We start from the raw sequence: 21,469 nt of genomic DNA on the forward strand, positions 1-21,469 counted from the left end.
TGTAATATATAGTACTTGAAGGAAGACCAGTAATTCAAATGAGGTGAAAGGAAACAATTATCAATAAATTCACCTATGCTTTCTAGGCTTTTTACAATTCCCTACCACAAGTAGACTAGAAAATTGTATTACATTTTCCTTTTCACAGTTGCCGGGGTTCCCAAACTATTGCAAAGATGTTGGAAAACTTGAGTAACTGTCCTGTAGACAATGGCTATCTGTATCTATACCATTGAAAATATTGATGTACACTAGTTATAGTAAATGGGCTTTCTCTATTGATACTCAAAATCTTTCTAAGGATGAGATTATCTCATGTCTTATGTTATTCTTTCCATTTCTACATGTGACAATCTCTCAATCTCAATCCAAATACATTAGGACTGCACAGAACACAGTGAGAAGATGAGTGATAGGATCAGAGTTGCTCAATTTCTTCCATTGTCTTTGCCTCAGATATCCTGGTCAGTTTTCCTTTGATGTTAGCATCCACACTTGGTAGTACCTCCCTCCTCCTTACAGATCTCTGTAGGTGACAAGTAGTGTATAACTCAAAGTTATGTATAGTTTTCTTTAAATTATGAAAAGTGCTCAATTGTACAAGTGACACTTCATGATGATAAAGGATTTACAGTATAAAAACCATCGAAGGGAAGTCATGGTTGATCTTGGAATGTTGATTGTGGAGTAATTAGAGGGCTCTCTCACTTCAAATGCAGTGTATCAACAACATTTCCGAAGCAATCATTGTTTCAAGTGCTAATTACATATCTGGCCAAATACATATCATAACAAATTATTTCTGTTCTAAAAGACTTTGCCAGTACTGTGAACCATGGCAGTTTAAATCACAAATGCAACAAGAATGACATCCTAAACTATTCTTTCAAAACTATTATCATACACATAACAGTTTAGTCAGTACACTCATGCTCTTACCTCTATCTTGTTGACCAAGTCAACGTCCCATTTATGTATGATAAAACTAGTCACATGGCCTGACACCTGGGCTCCAACTCTACCCACCCTTCCTACACGGTGGATGTAATCTGACATACCATTGGGGAAATCAAAGTTAATTACATGCTGCACCTGTTTGAGATAGGAAAAAACACATTTAATCCAGAATGAGAATGTTACACTTGATACTACCATAGACAGTTGAAGGTAGATTCCATGTTGTCTAGGATACCAGGAATGTTTATACTAGTATATATCCCCTGATGATACTACAACTTTACTGTGGTGGTACATTGAAGCATTATTCATCAGTGACCATACTAGTTATGATCTTAATAATAATAATATTAATATGATGAAAGCTCATCTGTGCAAAAGTTCAGTCTATTAAGTTAACGGATTTAACTTTGTATTGCACCGAAATTTAATTAGCTTACCAAATCTTTCAACAGGTATCATATCCTAATAATATTAATAATGGTCAAATAAAATGAGTTACATGATTAAAAAGTCTGGAAAAAGACAAGGACAGTCGATAAAAGAAACAGTAAAGCTGTAGTAAAAGTTGTAACAAATAATAGAACTAATGGTAGACTATGAGAATGAAAACTTTTAAATACAGTTAAAAATAACAATCCTTGATGAAATTCCTTGTTTGTAATGTAACAGCATCATAATGATGACATCAATAAGTATTCAATTGATTGATACCACATATAGTGGTCTGAGCACATATTTACAGTTGATATTGTTAATCTATTACAAAAGATCAAATCTTACATGTTGAGTATCCAAGCCTCTTGAACCAATATCAGTACATATCAAAATATTCTCTCTACCCTTCTGAAATTCTCTGAAAACACCAACTCTTTTCTGTAAACAAAAATCAGAAATATTTCAGTCCAATGTATGCAATGTTTTGTACTGACTGATGATGAAAATAATTGAGAATATAAACAGTCAAGTAATGATTATATACATCTGGCAATAGGGTAATTAGAATGTGGTAAGATAAAGTTGCTTAGCAACAGTCTACAATATAATTATTCCTTTTCAAATATGTATGTTTATACAGTGCACAAGACAAAATGAACAAAAAATATGGAATATATACTCTGGTCACTCTATATCACGATTACACGTGTCTATGTCATGACAATGCATGTCTACATCACTGGTTCTGTGCAAAGAGGAGAAAGTAGCTTATTTCAGCATCCATGAATGTTAAATAATTGAAGACAAAGAGTATGACTAACTTCTGTATTCATGCCACCATTAAGTTTAATTGCCGATAAGCCATTTTCTTGAACGTAACGATACAGCCAATTGCATGAATCTGTTGTATTACAGAAGACCAGTACAGGAATATTACGTTTGACATCTTTCTCCAACAATTCAATTATTTTCCCTGAAAAAAGAATGATACTTCATCAGACATCAAACATAATAAATGAAAAGGTTTATAACAACTAAAACATTTCAGATCATTGTTTGTCCTTACATGTCTTGAATCACAAATTACAACATTCAATTTGGGTACTTCCATTATTTTCTTGTTTTGGTACTACAAGTATTACAGTCAATGAAAGTCAAACTTTTTCTGGAAAAGAGAACTTCAAAATTCCATGATTCATACCTGCTTTATCCTGACTGTGAATTTTCATGAATTTCTGTGGTACATGTGGCATCAGTCGATGTAAATGTGATGTGGTAACAGTGACAAGAGCTTCAGGCTGTTAAGATAAACAATATAAAAAAGTTACTGTCTTGGGGAGTTGAGAAGGTATTACCTGTAATTTCTCCACTGAAACTAGTGATGAAGTATTGCTTAATGTGTTTGCACAATGAGAATGTTTATCATTAAACAATCCACAGTTACTAATAATGGCTTAGCAGCAAGAATAGGATACTTGGACTTTCTTCAAATGTACACAACCTTAGAATACCTTAGCTCTAAATTTGGTGATATCTTACATTATTATGTACCTCTACACCACATTTGTATGCAATATATCATCAATTCTAAATCAAATTTATGGAACATTTTACTTATGAAAGATAAAGTGACTATTGCTGGTGTGTACATGTCTATATTTTACTAACCATAATCAAGGAACTACGTCCTCTCTCAAGACAGATTGAATACTAAAATAGCTGCACATGATAAGGATCATACTGTTTTTGTATTCTATGGCACAACTGAATTATTTCTACTAGAGTATTACCTCTACAACCTCTCCTAGTATCTCCTCTGCATTTCTTGGCATGGTGGCACCAGTCATAATTAACTGAGCATTTTCTGATTTCTGAGGTTCATCTCGAATCTTATATAGAAAAGAACATTTAAATTGAAATCAAAATGACACTTTTTAAAGAATTTCAAATAACTAGATTTATTAAACCTTCTCAATGTTCTCTGATAATATTGAAAATGACATGAAAGCCACATTGTTAACTTGTTTCATTTTTCTAGTATACACAGACATCTAAGTATTTATCTAAACATTTTTCTATAAATAAAATAAATTATGTCATCGGATTGTTTATATATAAGTTATATCTTAATACCAGATTTGAATTCAGTAAATTCCAAGTGATGGTTAAGATTGCTGTAGTAAGTAGAACACTTCAAATATCTTCAAATTGCAGCAATGATTTCACCAAGAAAAACGTATTAACTCTGCTTGTGTGTCTTAAATGGAACAATAGATATTCACTACTTAAATAGTGGAAAAGAATCCATGATTGCTCCATGCTGAGTGTTGACTGTATGGCTACTTACAGGTATCCTACTTAATATATTCAGGACAATTTTCTTGAAACTGTCATCTAACATGGTGTCAATTTCATCAACAACAACATACTGGATATTATGCATATGAAGCCAGCCTAAAAAAATAAAATGACTGTAAATATATGAGAAAAAACAAGGACACACTAACAACAATGTATTTTTTCATGGCAAAGGATATGATATGGTTCAAAGCAATGCATATTTATCAATGGGAATCTACAATGTATACATCCTTAATAAGTTGTTGAAAACTAACAGATTCAAATTTCATTCTACTGATAGGTAATACTAACCTGAAGTGAGACATTTCAACATGGCACCTGGGGTTGCTACGATTAAATCCAATGGACCATCAGTCGTACGTTGTAAAGTTTTCTGAAGAAAAAAATGTACAATTGAAATTCATACATACTACCGTATATTACCCTATCATCTAACTAAAATCATACATAACTTTGGGACACTGTGGTTGGTTGCAACGTCACTTTGACTGCTTTTCAATTCTTTGAGTACAACTGTTCAAGCTGTCATATCATTCTTGCAGTTTGCATGGTGTGTGCAAAATACCAAACAACACTTATGAGTGTCATGAAATTACATTACCGGTACCTAGAAATTTACACAAATAACAAATAACCATCATACAAAATATGGGGAAACCTTATACATGTAAGTCATCTCAGAGAGCGAATCTCATTCAATGTCTGCCTGTATGTACTGATAGCATACAAAATGAAAAGCCCTGTCACTAACCACTGAATATTCAAGCTAATATTAAAACATGCTTTGTGATTCATTGTTATGTTCTGACATTATAGCCGCCATATCTCTCAATACTATAACATCATTTTTAATCTCTTGTACATCCAACATTGTGGGAAAACATATATTTCTGTGACAGTATTAACCTGACAAGCCTTGTACCATACACAAATAACTCTGTCATACCCTACTATAAGTGTGATGAGAAAATAATGATAGTAAATAATTCAAGTTTGTCATTTACATTTCATGTGGTATTTACTTACAAGTCTTCGACCACCTTCCACTATTCTGGCAGAAAAGTTGACAGATTTCGCCAATTGTCTTGCGACAGCCTGAAAAAACAAGATAAGATACAAATAAACTGTTATTTATGCCCAGACTCAATATCACACATAGAGAATCTAAGACAAGTACAAGCAGGTTTTGATGATGACTCAACAATTGTAACAGGATATGATTGCTTCCATGGCAACTACTAGTACTATATCACATGCACTGACACCTTGTTCCCATTCTCCTTCAGTCAATATTCAATCTAGAGAAATATAAATGTGGGCCTACATATAGTAAATGTAAATCAAAGAAGTCAGTGTCACACACAAATATTGTAAAATTATTTTTTTTCCAGACAGTGAAGATGAATATAGGGAACATTGGGAATATATCCCCACTAGTCCTGTATATGGAATGTGATGGAAATGTTGGATAAACTATTCAGATATGTTATAAAAGAGACAATATTTACACAAAATGTAAAAAGAATATGGAATTTTAATAATATATCTGTTGTATAATACATAAAGATTGAAAAAAATTACATATTTAAGTTTAAAACATCAAGATAACTTACTAATACTTGTTCAGCTAATTCTCTTGCAGGAAGCAGTACAAGAGCTCTAGGTAAACCTACAGCAGATTTCATTCCAAATTTTTCATTCTCTATCTTCATCTTGTGTATGATTGGTAACAGGTAGGTTAAAGTTTTCCCACTACCTAGATAGGAGATACAGGGCATAAAAAGAACATGTTTGAATTCCCTTTTGATCAAAAAGAAATCACAATACAAATCATTATTGTTAAAATTTCAGTCAACAGACACAATTTTTTCTCAAAAAGTTCCTCTATGGCAATTACTTCATCATACTTAGCAATTACATACATACATACATACATACATACATACATACATACATACATACATACATACATACATACACACACACACACACACACACACACACACACATACATAATACATACATACATACATACATACATACATACATACATACATACATACATACATACATACATACACACAAATGCCCTCAAAATATACAAACACACTTCTCATCCACACTTGAGTTGAATCAATGCACATCTATAAAATCATATGTTGATATCTATAACATTTATGGTGACTAAACTTACCTGTTGATATATATGACATTTATGGTGACTAAACTTACCTGTTGATATATATGACATTTATGGTGACTAAACTTACCTGTTGATATATATGACATTTATGGTGACTAAACTTACCTGTTGATATATATGACATTTATGGTGACTAAACTTACCTGTTGATATCTATGACATTTATGGTGACTAAGCTTACCTGTTGATATATATGACATTTATGGTGACTAAACTTACCTGTTGATATATATGACATTTATGGTGACTAAACTTACCTGTTGATATATATGACATTTATGGTGACTAAACTTACCTGTTGATATATATGACATTTATGGTGACTAAACTTACCTGTTGATATCTATGACATTTATGGTGACTAAACTTACCTGTTGATATCTATGACATTTATGGTGACTAAACTTACCTGTTGATATCTATGACATTTATGGTGACTAAACTTACCTATTGATATATATGACATTTATGGTGACTAAACTTACCTATTGATATATATGACATTTATGGTGACTAAACTTACCTATTGATATATATGACATTTATGGTGACTAAACTTACCTGTTGATATCTATGACATTTATGGTGACTAAACTTACCTGTTGATATCTATGACATTTATGGTGACTAAACTTACCTGTTGATATCTATGACATTTATGGTGACTAAACTTACCTATTGATATATATGACATTTATGGTGACTAAACTTACCTATTGATATATATGACATTTATGGTGACTAAACTTACCTATTGATATATATGACATTTATGGTGACTAAACTTACCTGTTGATATCTATGACATTTATGGTGACTAAACTTACCTATTGATATATATGACATTTATGGTGACTAAACTTACCTGTTGATATCTATGACATTTATGGTGACTAAACTTACCTGTTGATATATATGACATTTATGGTGACTAAACTTACCTGTTGATATCTATGACATTTATGGTGACTAAACTTACCTGTTGATATCTATGACATTTATGGTGACTAAACTTACCTGTTGATATATATGACATTTATGGTGACTAAACTTACCTGTTGATATCTATGACATTTATGGTGACTAAACTTACCTGTTGATATATATGACATTTATGGTGACTAAACTTACCTGTTGATATATATGACATTTATGGTGACTAAACTTACCTGTTGATATCTATGATATTTATGGTGACTAAACTTACCTGTTGATATATATGACATTTATGGTGACTAAACTTACCTGTTGATATCTATGACATTTATGGTGACTAAACTTACCTGTTGATATCTATGACATTTATGGTGACTAAACTTACCTGTTGATATCTATGACATTTATGGTGACTAAACTTACCTGTTGATATCTATGACATTTATGGTGACTAAACTTACCTGTTGATATCTATGACATTTATGGTGACTAAACTTACCTGTTGATATATATGACATTTATGGTGACTAAACTTACCTGTTGATATCTATGACATTTATGGTGACTAAACTTACCTGTTGATATCTATGACATTTATGGTGACTAAGCTTACCTGTTGATATATATGACATTTATGGTGACTAAACTTACCTGTTGATATCTATGACATTTATGGTGACTAAACTTACCTGTTGATATATATGACATTTATGGTGACTAAACTTACCTGTTGATATCTATGACATTTATGGTGACTAAACTTACCTGTTGATATATATGACATTTATGGTGACTAAACTTACCTGTTGATATCTATGACATTTATGGTGACTAAACTTACCTGTTGATATCTATGACATTTATGGTGACTAAGCTTACCTGTTGATATATATGACATTTATGGTGACTAAACTTACCTATTGATATATATGACATTTATGGTGACTAAACTTACCTGTTGATATATATGACATTTATGGTGACTAAACTTACCTGTTGATATCTATGACATTTATGGTGACTAAACTTACCTGTTGATATCTATGACATTTATGGTGACTAAACTTACCTGTTGATATCTATGACATTTATGGTGACTAAACTTACCTGTTGATATCTATGACATTTATGGTGACTAAACTTACCTGTTGATATCTATGACATTTATGGTGACTAAACTTACCTATTGATATATATGACATTTATGGTGACTAAACTTACCTATTGATATATATGACATTTATGGTGACTAAACTTACCTGTTGATATATATGACATTTATGGTGACTAAACTTACCTGTTGATATATATGACATTTATGGTGACTAAACTTACCTGTTGATATCTATGACATTTATGGTGACTAAACTTACCTGTTGATATATATGACATTTATGGTGACTAAACTTACCTGTTGATATATATGACATTTATGGTGACTAAACTTACCTGTTGATATATATGACATTTATGGTGACTAAACTTACCTGTTGATATATATGACATTTATGGTGACTAAACTTACCTGTTGATATCTATGACATTTATGGTGACTAAACTGACCTGTTGATATCTATGACATTTATGGTGACTAAACTTACCTGTTGATATCTATGACATTTATGGTGACTAAACTTACCTGTTGATATCTATGACATTTATGGTGACTAAGCTTACCTGTTGATATATATGACATTTATGGTGACTAAACTTACCTATTGATATATATGACATTTATGGTGACTAAACTTACCTGTTGATATATATGACATTTATGGTGACTAAACTTACCTGTTGATATCTATGACATTTATGGTGACTAAACTTACCTGTTGATATCTATGACATTTATGGTGACTAAACTTACCTGTTGATATCTATGACATTTATGGTGACTAAACTTACCTGTTGATATCTATGACATTTATGGTGACTAAACTTACCTGTTGATATCTATGACATTTATGGTGACTAAACTTACCTGTTGATATATATGACATTTATGGTGACTAAACTGACCTGTTGATATATATGACATTTATGGTGACTAAACTGACCTGTTGATATCTATGACATTTATGGTGACTAAGCTTACCTGTTTCAGCTGCACACAAAACATTATGTCCCTTCAATATCTGTGGAATGGCTGCTATCTGTAATTCAAATATGTTAAAACAATCTATTCATTACAAGTCTAAGACTTGTCATTGTCAATATTATAATCATTAAATGTAACTCAATAATATTATTCAATTCTTCAAAATGTTAAAATCATATTTAAAAAACTAAGACTTAGAAAATGTGATTCTTTCTGAAAGAAATTTTCAAATGGTCATCAAAAGTGAAACCAACCCCCATTCCCCACAACCTTGATTTTCAGTCCAACACATGTGTAACAAAGAGTTAGTAACACTGACTTAGAGTATCACCATTATTTTGGATGATTTTGTTGTCATACCTGTACTTTAGTTGGTCGTTCTATTTCCATACTCTTCAATCCATTCATCACAGACTCATGGAGTTGAAAAGTACTAAAGCTTGGAATAACACCTGCGTAACTTTCTTCTGAGTTGTTTGGAATTGCTGGATTCTGACCCAAAAAATAGGAAAACGTTAACAATTGTGACAGTGCCCAAATGTTCTTTATTCATTTAGTTTACTTTACTTTGATCTTAAAGTTGAAATGACTACTATCTAGAATATTACAATCACTGTAATTGTACCTTTGGGCACATTTAGAAAGTGGACCTACACATCTACTACTTTGAGTGATGTATGTAGGTTTTCAGTTGGTATGTATATTGAAATCACTGTACTCCCAATCATGAAGGAAATGCAAGTGATCCCTCTCCATACTCCTCAGTCTAATCTCCCTACCTACTAAAAATAGCACCAATGGCATTGTAGCGGCCTCCCTACTTACTAAAAATTAAAGGTAACACTACCATATAACCATCCACTCATATTTATTCAATGGAACCAGTGAAATTTGTAGATGTATATAAACATAATAAAAAAATATTTGCAGGGCCATACTAATTCTAATAATTTAATTTCCCCCTGTATCATTGATGTACCGATATATCATCATCATCATCATCATCATCATTTTATACTGTTGATAAAGGTCAGCGACCTGTTCAAAGTTCCAATTGGTGAAATGCAAGTGTCAATTCAGTGCGAAGTTTCCACGGCGGTAGTTTCTGAAGTAAGGGTCAATGGTAAAGTCATACAAAAATGGTGCTGCTTTCCAGTAATTATCTAGTCTTGATTTGAATCATGTTGGTAAACATCTGTGTAATTTCAACAAATTTTCAAAAGTTGGCACCAGTATTTTGGAAAGTTGAAATGGCATTAAGTCACTAATTCCTATCATAGCACTGTATTTGTATTTGTATTTGTATTTGTATTTGTATTTGTATTTGTATTTGTATTTGTATTTGTATTTGTATTTGTATTTGTATTTGTCAAAGCATAGAAGTCAATAAACTTACCCCTCTGGTACTGTTGATAGTGAAATAATCACCATATGATTTCTTGTGTTTCCACCCATCTGATGCTAACTTTGGTGGTTTGAATTTATCATAAAATTGATTTTGATAGTGGTTGAATTCTGGTCTCTTGGCAGTTATAATCTGTTTGCCAGGACGTCCAATGAATAGTCTGCCTCTGAATTTAAATGGTCCTGGTTGGCCTATTTGCTTTTCTAGTTTCTTGGTTATTGGCTTGGGTATACGAATCACATTGTCTGGTGAAGTAGCAGTACTCTGTGAAAAATACAAATTTAAAGATAAATTAGTTTTGAGTTTTATGAATAGAAAATAACTTGCTTTCCATATTTTTCAATCAACTTTCTCTTCATCTCTAAAAATGTTTTAGTTTTTTTCACCACTGACTACAAAAATGTTATACAACTTAAAGGCTACATTACATCTAAAATTGTTTTACTACACTTTGAAATAATGTATTTCATTGTTATCATTGTCTTATTTATTCCAAAATGTTTTCACATGGATTTATAACTGTAAGATGCAATTTAACCAGAATCAATGGATAATACTAGAATATAAAATGCTACTGTGTCATGAAGAGAAAATGGAACTCAGTTACTTTGACACTGAGCTGCTTCATTGCCACTGTGTTCAGTGAGACTGAAACATCTTGAAGTTTCATAGACATTATCATCAAAGTACAATTTCGACATAATCATTTATTTCCAATATGTATTGTTCATAGTAGTTGTACTTCATGACACAGAAGATTCACAAATCAATTTTAGTTTTACTACTACAACCATGCACCACCACCACCACCACCACCACCACCACCAATAAGTATTAAACTAAACAAGAAAAACATAGTGATAACAGATAAGGCATGTGTTTCTACCTCCATGGATAGCGGGACTGTGGAAAAACTTACTAGTTAAAACAAGTAAATTCAAGAAATCTGAACTTCTACACTAATAGACTGTCTATGTTCCTCATTTATAAAAAAAAAAAAAAAAAAAAGTATATTTACTGATTTCCGAGTTATAATCGAATGATTTATTGCTCCAACATATTCTTGAAGTGATGTGACTGGTCGGATCATTCGCTTTGCGGCCGACAAGCTTGGGATGGGGAATCCCAGCCTTAAAGCTGTGCACTTGACACATCCAGTCATTTGAACATCCTGTGAATAATAAAATATGGCAGATATCGTCAACAGAAGTCAAAAATCTAAACACACTATACTAAAGATCAGGTATTTCACATACAAACAGTGACTTAGTCCTACCTATGGTTGCAAGTTCGAAGGAAGTGACAAAACGTGGTGACCGTCATACTAACAGCCTCGTTTTAGTTTCGGGAAATACCTTCAGCCTCGGTTTGACGAATAGCGGAAGTAGAAGAGAACTAGAAATGAACAGTGTGCTAGTCTGTTGACAAGTGACGACCCGTACTGACAAATTGCGATTTTTGGTAACATGTTTGAAGAAGAGTTAGATAAACTTGACCCACATATTTCAAATTACGTCGAAGCTCTCCTGAGGGACGGCGATGTTGGCGTTTGTGGCGGTGCTGTGAGAATTTCAGATTTCAGATCTGGGTAAGCGATCAAGTTGTGAAGTTGTGTGATTCATGGTCACGGAAGTGTATATCCGTGTTCAACTGTTGTTGTCATTTTAGTGTGATAGGCGTGTATTGTAAAATTTAGGCGACCAATGAATGAAAAAATACATGTACTAATATTTTCTTTATTTGTCTTTCTTCTTTATTTAGAAGTTACATTACGTTGGAAAGAGCCGTTAGATGTTGTGACAGATTCAAAGTGACAATCCCATTTGCTGGAAATTCTGTCAAGTGTAAGTTGTTGTCAGTATTTATTAAAGAACAAACTTCATGTTTCGTGTTCACATACATAAATTTGTAAAATGTTCAAAGTCTTACATATTGGTGAATGGTGTTATGTTACCCTGCCATGCATTGAAGTATACTTGTCTAGTAGTTGAACCTGAAAATATACTTATACCACTCATGCAGCCCAACCACTCACTAATATTTGACCATAATGTTTCATGACAAAATATGAGAAAAGCACATTAATTAGCAATTTGTAAAGACACCAAATGAATCAGGTAATTTGCATGTTTGGTACCACAAAAAGTGTGTTTCACTATTCATGTTTTTTTTCTGTTTGATTTCCAATACAGGGCATGTTATATTTAATTGCCACTGCCCTTCAGAGCCACCCGATTTTATCTTTGACCAAGAAGACAAAGATTTCTGTCCAAAATTAGAAGAAACAAAGGTATGCAATACATGACAGAGACAGAGTGACTATTTTAATTTAACATATTAGAATTAATGATAATAATAATGTTGGGTTCTTATATAGCACTTTCCCATGCATGCTCAAAGCGCTTTATAATTATTACCCCTGGCTCGGATCAGAACAGCACAGCGGCCCTTTAGTCTTCCTCAACTCCCTGGGGAGCATACAATCCATTGCAGCCATTTCAGCACATAGGATTAAAGCCTTCACATTGCAACCTACATCCTACCAGGTCCCCAATTGATACCATCTCCATTACAGGAAGGTAACCGTCAGTCAATAAACAATTTGAGAGGTTTGAAAATAAAGGGTTTCAGAACAGTTTTGTACTTTTGTAAACATAATTTATTCAATAGCCAGGCAACATGTATCAGACTGCCTAGTACAAGAAATACAAAATGGACAGTATTTTTACCCAAGTCACAAATAAGTCATCGTCGCAAACCACGGCACTGTCCAAAACATGTTGTCTTGTTATTTTGAAGTTCACGAAAGATATAACTGCTCTGGTTTACAAATAAGTGTGTTTTCTCTGTGAACTATTTTCAAAATCTACTGGCAAAATAAGTTGTACTGTATATAAAGTTTAAAGATTAAAGTTTATTTAGTTTCAAATATGACAAATATTAATGTCATTCTTAATTTAGAAATGACTTAGCTGAATGATTGATGTCATACACTAAATAATTGTTCCTTTGCAGAGTTTGGTTAATTGGAATGCTGATGACACCAAGGCTTTACTGTGTGTCGTCAGGGAATTAGTTGAAAAGTATAAAGAACACCAGGAATCATTGCTGGAAAGTAATCCTAGGCTGTTATATGAATACAACTCACTCAAAGAAACATATGTATACGATCAGTTGGAAGTATTTGCTGGAAAGAGGAAAAGTCTTGTAAGTTTATTTATCATCTTTGTCGCTTCAAAATGATTGTTTTTGGTGATGATGACGACGACGACGACGACGACGACGACAACGACAACGACGATGATGAGAACAATGACAGTGAGGACAACAATGATAACGACGATGATGGCAATGATATATGATGTCATTGATGATGATGAGAAGGAGGACCATTGTAACAACAGTTCATGTCAACAACATAACATGCTTAATCTTACAATCCAAGTGATGTTGTTTGAGTAATGATTACATTCTAATCAAGTATATTTGACAATCAATAATGCAATTTTAACTACATTTATCTAAGTAATGTTTTCTTATATTTGTTTTCTTTTTTTATTTCAGGGAGCAGAAACTCCAATCACCTTCCTCATCAGGTTACCAGTGGATTTGTCAGCAATTCCTCCATATCTTATACAGGTATTGAAATCTATTTTTTAAATCTTTGTCAGCACTTTAAACAAAATGACATAATTAGTATTTTTGCAGTATTCACTTTCTGCACGTCTTATACCAGGTATTACTTAGCCCTCAATCACAATAATCGTACATCATTTGAAATATTCATAAAAACTCCCTTTGTCATAATATTTAGATTAAAATTAATATAACAATTCAAAGAGGAAACTAATAAAAAGTAATTAAAATTGAAGGGATCTTCTACATTTTCATTACCAGGGTGATCCAGGAGAAGATATTGCCATACTTCTGATAAGTTTCCAGAATTCAGTTTCAAGTAAAGTTGTACCACAGCTCTACCTCTCACCACGAGTTGAGCAGTGAGTTTTATTTTGTTATCACTTCTCTGTCAGTGTTTCAGTGTATATAAAGATTGAGCCATTTTAGTGTAACAGCCTGCTACATGAATTATATATGTAATTATAAATAACATGTTGTCTGAGTATTATTTAAATGTGTGGTAAGACCAACATTCATTTGTATACAAACCAATAATGGGATAACATTCTTGTATTCTCAACTATCTATATCCTACAAGGTTGATGTAGGTACAACTTTCCTGAATCACAACCGACATTGGGCAGCATGTGAGGTGTTTCTTAAGTTGTACAAGTTCAAGTTGCACTAGTAAGGTTTCTTGTAATTTTGTATCCAAAATAATTTGTGATAATTTTGGAACACTGGTAATGATGTAGAGTGTATGAATATAAAAGATTACTCCAAATCAATATATGGAATATAAATGTATAATATTGTGATGAAAATGTATTTATATGCAGTGCCATTGGTGGAGCTTCTCAACTTAGAATACCAGTCTTTCCAAGGAACAATAGTCTCTCAGACTATGTACCTCATGTCAAGGACCTATTGGCCAATAAGGTAAGGTGTAATGCTTGGTATTGTTGCCTTTCCCATAGTTTTTCAGGTTGTGGCATAGACAGACAGACAGACACACACACACACACACACACACACACATACATACACACACACACCACAGACACACACACACACACACACACGCACGCACGCACGCACGCACGCACACACACACACACACACACTCACATACTCACACACACACACACACACACACACACACACACACACACACACACACACACACACACACACACACACACACACACACACTATTTTAAATCCAAATACCATTTAATTCGTTGTCTTCACCCTAATAGTCCTGGTATACAATCATAATGTAATAGTTTATTTTCAATACACATTTCAATCAGTGGAAAACTATTTAGCATTGTTGTCTTGGAGTCTTTACCTAACCTGTATATAGAAATATTGACTGAAGTATTTTCATTTTTGTGTTGTTTTAAATGGGATAAGAGGAATTGGCACAATTTATTTTTTTTCACATGAACTGTTATTGTACATGTAGATGTAAAGACACAACATTAAACTATCTTACAATTATCATTATTTTCAAAGGTTGACCAAGTTGTAAAATGTTACCAATCAAGAAGAGAATATATTTCAGCATTTCTCAGTCAGTTTGGAAGGTAAGTGGAAATACTCTTAACCAAAACCTGTGATAGAGCTACCAAGTGGGAAATCAAATCAAATAAGTGTTTGAAGCATGGACATTGGGTCTTCTCTAACATCAGGCGTCAGGGTCTATGGTTGAAGTCATTACATTAAAGGGCGCCCTCTATAAAAGTAAATCAAATACTTTTGTTTTAGAAAGAAATGGCTGGTTTGCTTCATGTTATAAAGGACCTCAGTACATGTCATTGTGCCCCCATTACATTTGCATGTTACACATACATTTTTCTCACAATAAGGGATGACTTGTACTTTTGTTGATATGTTACATTTGCCAAAGTTTTGTTTATCAGTCTGGAGTGCATCAAAGAATTTGATATCATACACATATTACCAAGTATTAGACATTCTAAAATTTGATATTTTTATATTTAACATTTATAGGTCAATACTTGAGTATGATGCTGAAGGTTTCACCAAACTTTCAATCTTACAAGAATGGAATGACTTTCATTTTGTTTTACATGGTAAGTACCACAAGTAAAATTATATACTGTTATTCAGTAACTACTTCACATGTTACTTTTGCCAAAGTAAATGTGTCCGCCATGAGTCAGTGCTTGTATTATTGATGATATTATAAATAGGAATTGAGCAAACCTTTTCTTGTTTTTTGGGGGTTTATTTTTTTTTGTATTTACATATAACGACATGCTTTGTGTCTGTCAAGTGTACCTGAGAGATAACCTTGAATTTACTCTCATTTTGTAGTTAAATAAGAAGGTCCTGGTATGTTGACTATCAATATTTGTCACAGTGAGGGTACGACAGTTCATGTCTAGCCATAAAAATATAGAAATTTGTGAAAATAATTCCTTTCCCAAGAAATTTGATTCTTCATTAGTTTGGTCTCCCTGTCTGAGAGAGTGCAAAACATGTATGTAAATCCACTGTTTTTTTCACTTTTAGTTGATTTACCACCAACATTTCCCAGGGATCAACCTGTGTTGACATTTCAATCAGTCTACCATACAGGAGCTTATGGTAAACCTTACCATTCTGTACAGAAAGGCTATCCTTACAGTCCAAGATGGAATGGGAATGAAATGGTTGACAGAACTAGGTAGGTTATTCCGTAGAGAAAGGCTATCCTTACAGTCCAAGATGGAATGGGAATGAAATGGTTGACAGAACTACGTAGGTTATTCCGTAGAGAAAGGCTATCCTTACAGTACAAGATGGAATGGGAATCAATGTGGAAATTTATTAAAACAAAAAAATGGTGTTAAAATCAAAATAATTGGCACCCATGATTTTCCTTGAATATGTGTTTCTAATTAATGAGGCAAGTGACACTTTTCATTATTTTTTTTTCAACAGAACATTTATGCTTGGCTACCTGCCAGAGTTTCGTCGTAATTCAGTAGGAAATGGTAAACTCAGCTGACCTGTCCAGATTTGATGATGAATGACAAATGGATGATAGTTTATTGTATATTTTAACCAAAGTAAAAAGTTGAATATCCAGTACATGTATGTGAACTATGACCTATGAATATCCAGTACATGTATGTGAACTATGACCTATGAACATCCAGTACATGTATGTGAACTATGACCTATGAACATCCAGTACATGTATGTGAACTATGACCTATGAATATCCAGTACATGTATGTGAACTATGAATATCCAGTACATGTATGTGAACTATGACCTATGAACATCCAGTACATGTATGTGAACTATGACCTATGAACATCCAGTACATGTATGTGAACTATGACCTATGAACATCCAGTACATGTATGTGAACTATGACCTATGAATATCCAGTACATATATGTGAACTATGACCTATGAACATCCAGTACATGTATGTGAACTATGACTTATATAATATCCAGTACATGTATGTGAACTATGACCTATGAACATCCAGTACATGTATGTGAACTATGACCTATGAATATCCAGTACATATATGTGAACTATGACCTATGAACATCCAGTACATGTATGTGAACTATGACCTATGAACATCCAGTACATGTATGTGAACTATGACCTATGAACATCCAGTACATGTATGTGAACTATGACCTATGAATATCCAGTACATGTATGTGAACTATGACCTATGAACATCCAGTACATGTATGTGAACTATGACCTATGAACATCCAGTACATGTATGTGAACTATGACCTATGTAATATCCAGTACATGTATGTGAACTATGACCTATGAACATCCAGTACATGTATGTGAACTATGACCTATGTAATATCCAGTACATGTATGTGAACTATGACCTATGAACATCCAGTACATGTATGTGAACTATGACTTATATAATATCCAGTACATGTATGTGAACTATGACCTATATAATGTTTCTGACACAATATTTATGTTCACAAATGCTCAGTATTAAAGTTATGGATTATAGGAAATAGTGGAAAGGTGGTCATGAGAATGAGGAATTTAGATATTTGTATAATTTCCACCTTGATATACACAATTTAGAATCTATGATATTTATGACCCATAAAATTTAGAGTACCGGTACTACTCTAACCACCACTTTCACCCCCTACCCAACCCCTTATAAAAGTACAGTGTTTTAAAATTTAAACCTAGAAAATGCAAAGAAAGCTGTTACAAAACTTGTTCATTCAGTGAAAACCTTTGTAAAAAAGTTAGCAAGAGTCATACATTTAAGCAATTGTTCAGCATTACACATAGGTTAATTGGATGTAAAAAGCCTTCCTCTACACCAACAGTATTCACTGCCATAGAACTTTCACAGCGTTTCCTGGATTTCTTTGATGAAAAAGTTAAATCCATTAGAGCCAATCTTGATTGTCAAAATGTCCCCCGACCTTTGTGCACTGAACATTGCTTCCAGGGTAAGCCTCTCAGTAACTTTAAACCTGTTGATGATGAGATTGTAGAGAATACTACTCTGGCTACAAAAACATGCGAAAATATGCCCTGTAACGGGGCTGTGAGCTGGTAAATAGCTGTGCTCTTCTTCCTGGCACTAGGATATGGCCACATCCTGGTGCTAGGATATACACATCGTAGTGCTAGGATGTACAAGGTTCCTTGTGTAGACAGCAGATAAAATCTAAATCCTTTAACATGATATTGTTCATGCATTCAGCTGAAGGAGACATGAATGACTGTCAATTTGAAATGAAAGTAAAAAGTGAAACAGGATTATGTCACCTGTACTTGCAGTCTAGGAGAAGTCAGTATAGAAGGGAAGATTGTATAGTAAATGCCATTATAATCTGTACAAGCCAATATTATATATAAATACATTTTTTTAAATTACTCAATATTAATTGTGAAAGTTCATTGTCCCATTCAGCTTACTGGGTCAATGACCTAGTTCCAGTGCTAGACTTAGCACTGATCAATATAGATATGTATGTCTTGCTAATTTTAAAGCCAACAACTCAGCTTATGTTTTATATAAGATATTTAATCAAATGTTTAAAAGAAGTTACAATGCATTTATCAAAGTACATTTGATATAATGAGAGAATGATTAGAAAGTGTGAGTTATTTTACACTACAATAATCAGACAGAAAATTAAAAAACTAACTTGCTGACATATTGTGCAGATTGTAACATACACACACAACTGTTGTCTGTTTCTGTGTAAAGTTTTGGCAACATGTGGTTGTTTTAGATAAAGGCACTTCATTCAGTTTTTGTATTACGATCACAATTATTCCATATTCGTGCATCATCGTTCCGTGTATTTACAAGTGTTAAAGTCTTACATCAAATATACCGCTGTTATTCTGTGTCTGACACAAAACAATGTTTCACATCAATCAATTTCAAACCGGATGTACATACAATGAATTTAAGTAAACATATGTTACCATGCAGACCATGCACAAACCTGATAAAGAATAACTACAAAAGAATTCTTTTATCTTTTAAATCCTGGATATATTTATTTTATTTATATTTCACATTTTTCTTCGTGTAATCCGCTTTTCCCAATTACAAAGTCTTAGTAATATTAACCCCTTCAGCAACTGGAACTCAATATTATGAAATCTCTGTATGTTACTGAATTATTTACTAGTTGCATAGTTTGTTTGAAAGGATGTTTTTGTATGTATGAGATAGTTAACTGATTAAAGCTTGGGGTTTGTCTGAATGGTGTCTGACCTCGACAGATGAATAGGGGATATTGTATGTTGGCGTGTTTGGGTATTGATATTCTGTGCTACTAAACAAAACTCCACGCAATTAGTAACCACCACAAAAAGATTTAACAACACAGATGCGTGGTTTACTAAAACATCACTCAAATGGGCATTGTTAAAGTAGACTATATATAGAGACATCAATCATACCTGGGTAATTGCACAAGAATGCATCAAGTATCATCCACATCAATTACGTAAGCACCTTTGCATGGTATGTTTACATGTTATTTATTCATGCAATGCTCCGCCTTTTTCAGCATCACCTAAATAAAATAAAAAACTGTAGCTGTTGGCCTTTTCCCTTCACTCATGTTTAGCCTTTATCAAGAGATTTCCATGGACAGAGAATTTCACACTACTTTAGGTCAGAGATGTTCACTGATGAATTGATTTGTTTGATGTCTGAATTCAGTTTAGTTTACTATCAAGAGTACTGCCTTGTGTTTATAAAGCCTTTGCTCTAGTGCAGATATGGTGCATGAAAAATTCACACAGGTTCAAGCATGATTATTTCCCCCCCCCCCCCATATACTCTTCTATATTGAATCATATTCAACAAAAATAAACAACTTACAGATGGTATTAGGAAGATGTCTTAGGAGTAACGTTGAGTGAATACTTAGACTGATTACGTCAAGTCTTGCAGATTCGGATCGTAGAGCCCTAGGTGCTGCCAACTCAAAGTTTAAAGTACTGAAAAAAATGGAATTTAGTAGCTATTCTAAGCTTTTTGATTCATACGTGTCCCCTATCCTTGACTATACTGTTCAGTGGTTTGGGGTTTTAGCAGGCATGACAAATGTCACTTGGTACAAAACCAGGCCTTGCCATTTTTTCTTGGCATAAATGTTTACGCCAATATGTGCTTTGACAGGGGATACTGGTTGGCATCCCTGCAGAGTTCGTAGACACATTTCGATGGTTAGGTATTGGAATCACTTTAATATTTCTGCTGGATGAGAATAGGTTGACAAAGAAAATATTTCTGTGGGACTTAAGTCTGGGTAATTCCAATTGGTGTTCAGAATTATGTAATATTTTTGATGATTTAAATTTAGATACTTTTACAGATTCTTTGTTTTGATTTAGAAAATGTAGAATAGAAAGTGAGGTTTAATTTAGAACGATCTTGGTCAGAAACTGTGCATCATAAACCAACACTGTAAGAACCTACAGATGTTTCAAATCCAGTTACGGTGTTGAACCCTACATGTACGTGTTCATGAACTTATCATGTAGTCAACGATCTTTCATGGCTCAGTTCAGGTCAGGTGTATTACCTCTTCGTATAGATACAGGACATTACAGAGGTGAACCAATATCTGAAAGAATATTTTATTGAAATTGGTTCATAAATATATTTGTTTATGTTTATACATATATCTATAGTCATGAGACTTTGAGTGCCAAAAGTAGGATTTTAGTGACAAAGCATGTATGCTGCAGTACAGCTAAAACATAACACCACTAAGATTATATAAATGCAAATATATCACAATAATCATACCAAAAAGTGCATACAACTGTCAACAGTTCAAATTCAAGCCCTAACTTATAGGGCAGAATCCATAACTGGGTCGAGACAGTAGAGACAGGGACAGCTCATTGTCATCTAAATCTACAGGATGGTCTTATTTCTAAT

The 21,469-nt window shown here is 33.2% G+C and overlaps 2 protein-coding genes across 2 annotated transcripts; one reads left to right on the forward strand and one right to left on the reverse strand.

Moving 5' to 3' along the window:
- Window positions 1-145: 145 nt before the first annotated feature.
- On the reverse strand, window positions 146-11,964 carry LOC144447495 (putative ATP-dependent RNA helicase DDX28). Its single transcript, XM_078137539.1, has 15 exons — window positions 11,675-11,964; window positions 11,417-11,569; window positions 10,390-10,662; window positions 9,354-9,485; window positions 8,991-9,048; window positions 5,370-5,512; window positions 4,783-4,851; window positions 4,048-4,129; window positions 3,743-3,849; window positions 3,186-3,284; window positions 2,597-2,693; window positions 2,217-2,368; window positions 1,741-1,833; window positions 940-1,092; window positions 146-526 (listed from the first exon to the last, which is right to left on the reverse strand). The coding sequence occupies exons 2-15, from the start codon at window positions 11,558-11,560 to the stop codon at window positions 419-421; spliced, it is 1,710 nt and encodes a 569-aa protein (XP_077993665.1). The 5' UTR covers window positions 11,561-11,569; window positions 11,675-11,964; the 3' UTR covers window positions 146-418.
- On the forward strand, window positions 11,777-20,339 carry LOC144447504 (BRISC and BRCA1-A complex member 2-like). The gene is made up of 11 exons (XM_078137551.1): window positions 11,777-11,986; window positions 12,160-12,242; window positions 12,591-12,688; window positions 13,414-13,605; window positions 13,963-14,037; window positions 14,296-14,396; window positions 14,856-14,955; window positions 15,535-15,605; window positions 16,033-16,115; window positions 16,558-16,711; window positions 16,969-20,339. The coding sequence occupies exons 1-11, from the start codon at window positions 11,865-11,867 to the stop codon at window positions 17,033-17,035; spliced, it is 1,146 nt and encodes a 381-aa protein (XP_077993677.1). The 5' UTR covers window positions 11,777-11,864; the 3' UTR covers window positions 17,036-20,339.
- The last annotated feature ends 1,130 nt before the right edge of the window (window positions 20,340-21,469 follow it).

This window comes from Glandiceps talaboti, chromosome 2, assembly GCF_964340395.1.
Source record: "Glandiceps talaboti chromosome 2, keGlaTala1.1, whole genome shotgun sequence".
Lineage (NCBI taxonomy): Eukaryota > Metazoa > Hemichordata > Enteropneusta > Spengelidae > Glandiceps > Glandiceps talaboti.

Excerpts from the sequence above, each read along its gene's own strand:
- LOC144447495 (XM_078137539.1), bottom strand. The coding sequence starts at position 11,560 with ATGACTGGATGTGTCAAGTGCACAGCTTTAAGGCTGGGATTCCCCATC. Across the intron at positions 5,513-8,990 it reads TTTGTGTGCAGCTGAAACAG|GTAGTGGGAAAACTTTAACC; the intron begins GTAAGCTTAGTC and ends TCTCCTATCTAG. Across the intron at positions 527-939 it reads ACTTGGTCAACAAGATAGAG|AGATCTGTAAGGAGGAGGGA; the intron begins GTAAGAGCATGA and ends TGTCACCTACAG.
- LOC144447504 (XM_078137551.1), top strand. The coding sequence starts at position 11,865 with ATGTTTGAAGAAGAGTTAGATAAACTTGACCCACATATTTCAAATTAC. Across the intron at positions 12,243-12,590 it reads TGCTGGAAATTCTGTCAAGT|GGCATGTTATATTTAATTGC; the intron begins GTAAGTTGTTGT and ends TTTCCAATACAG. Across the intron at positions 13,606-13,962 it reads CTGGAAAGAGGAAAAGTCTT|GGAGCAGAAACTCCAATCAC; the intron begins GTAAGTTTATTT and ends TTTTTATTTCAG.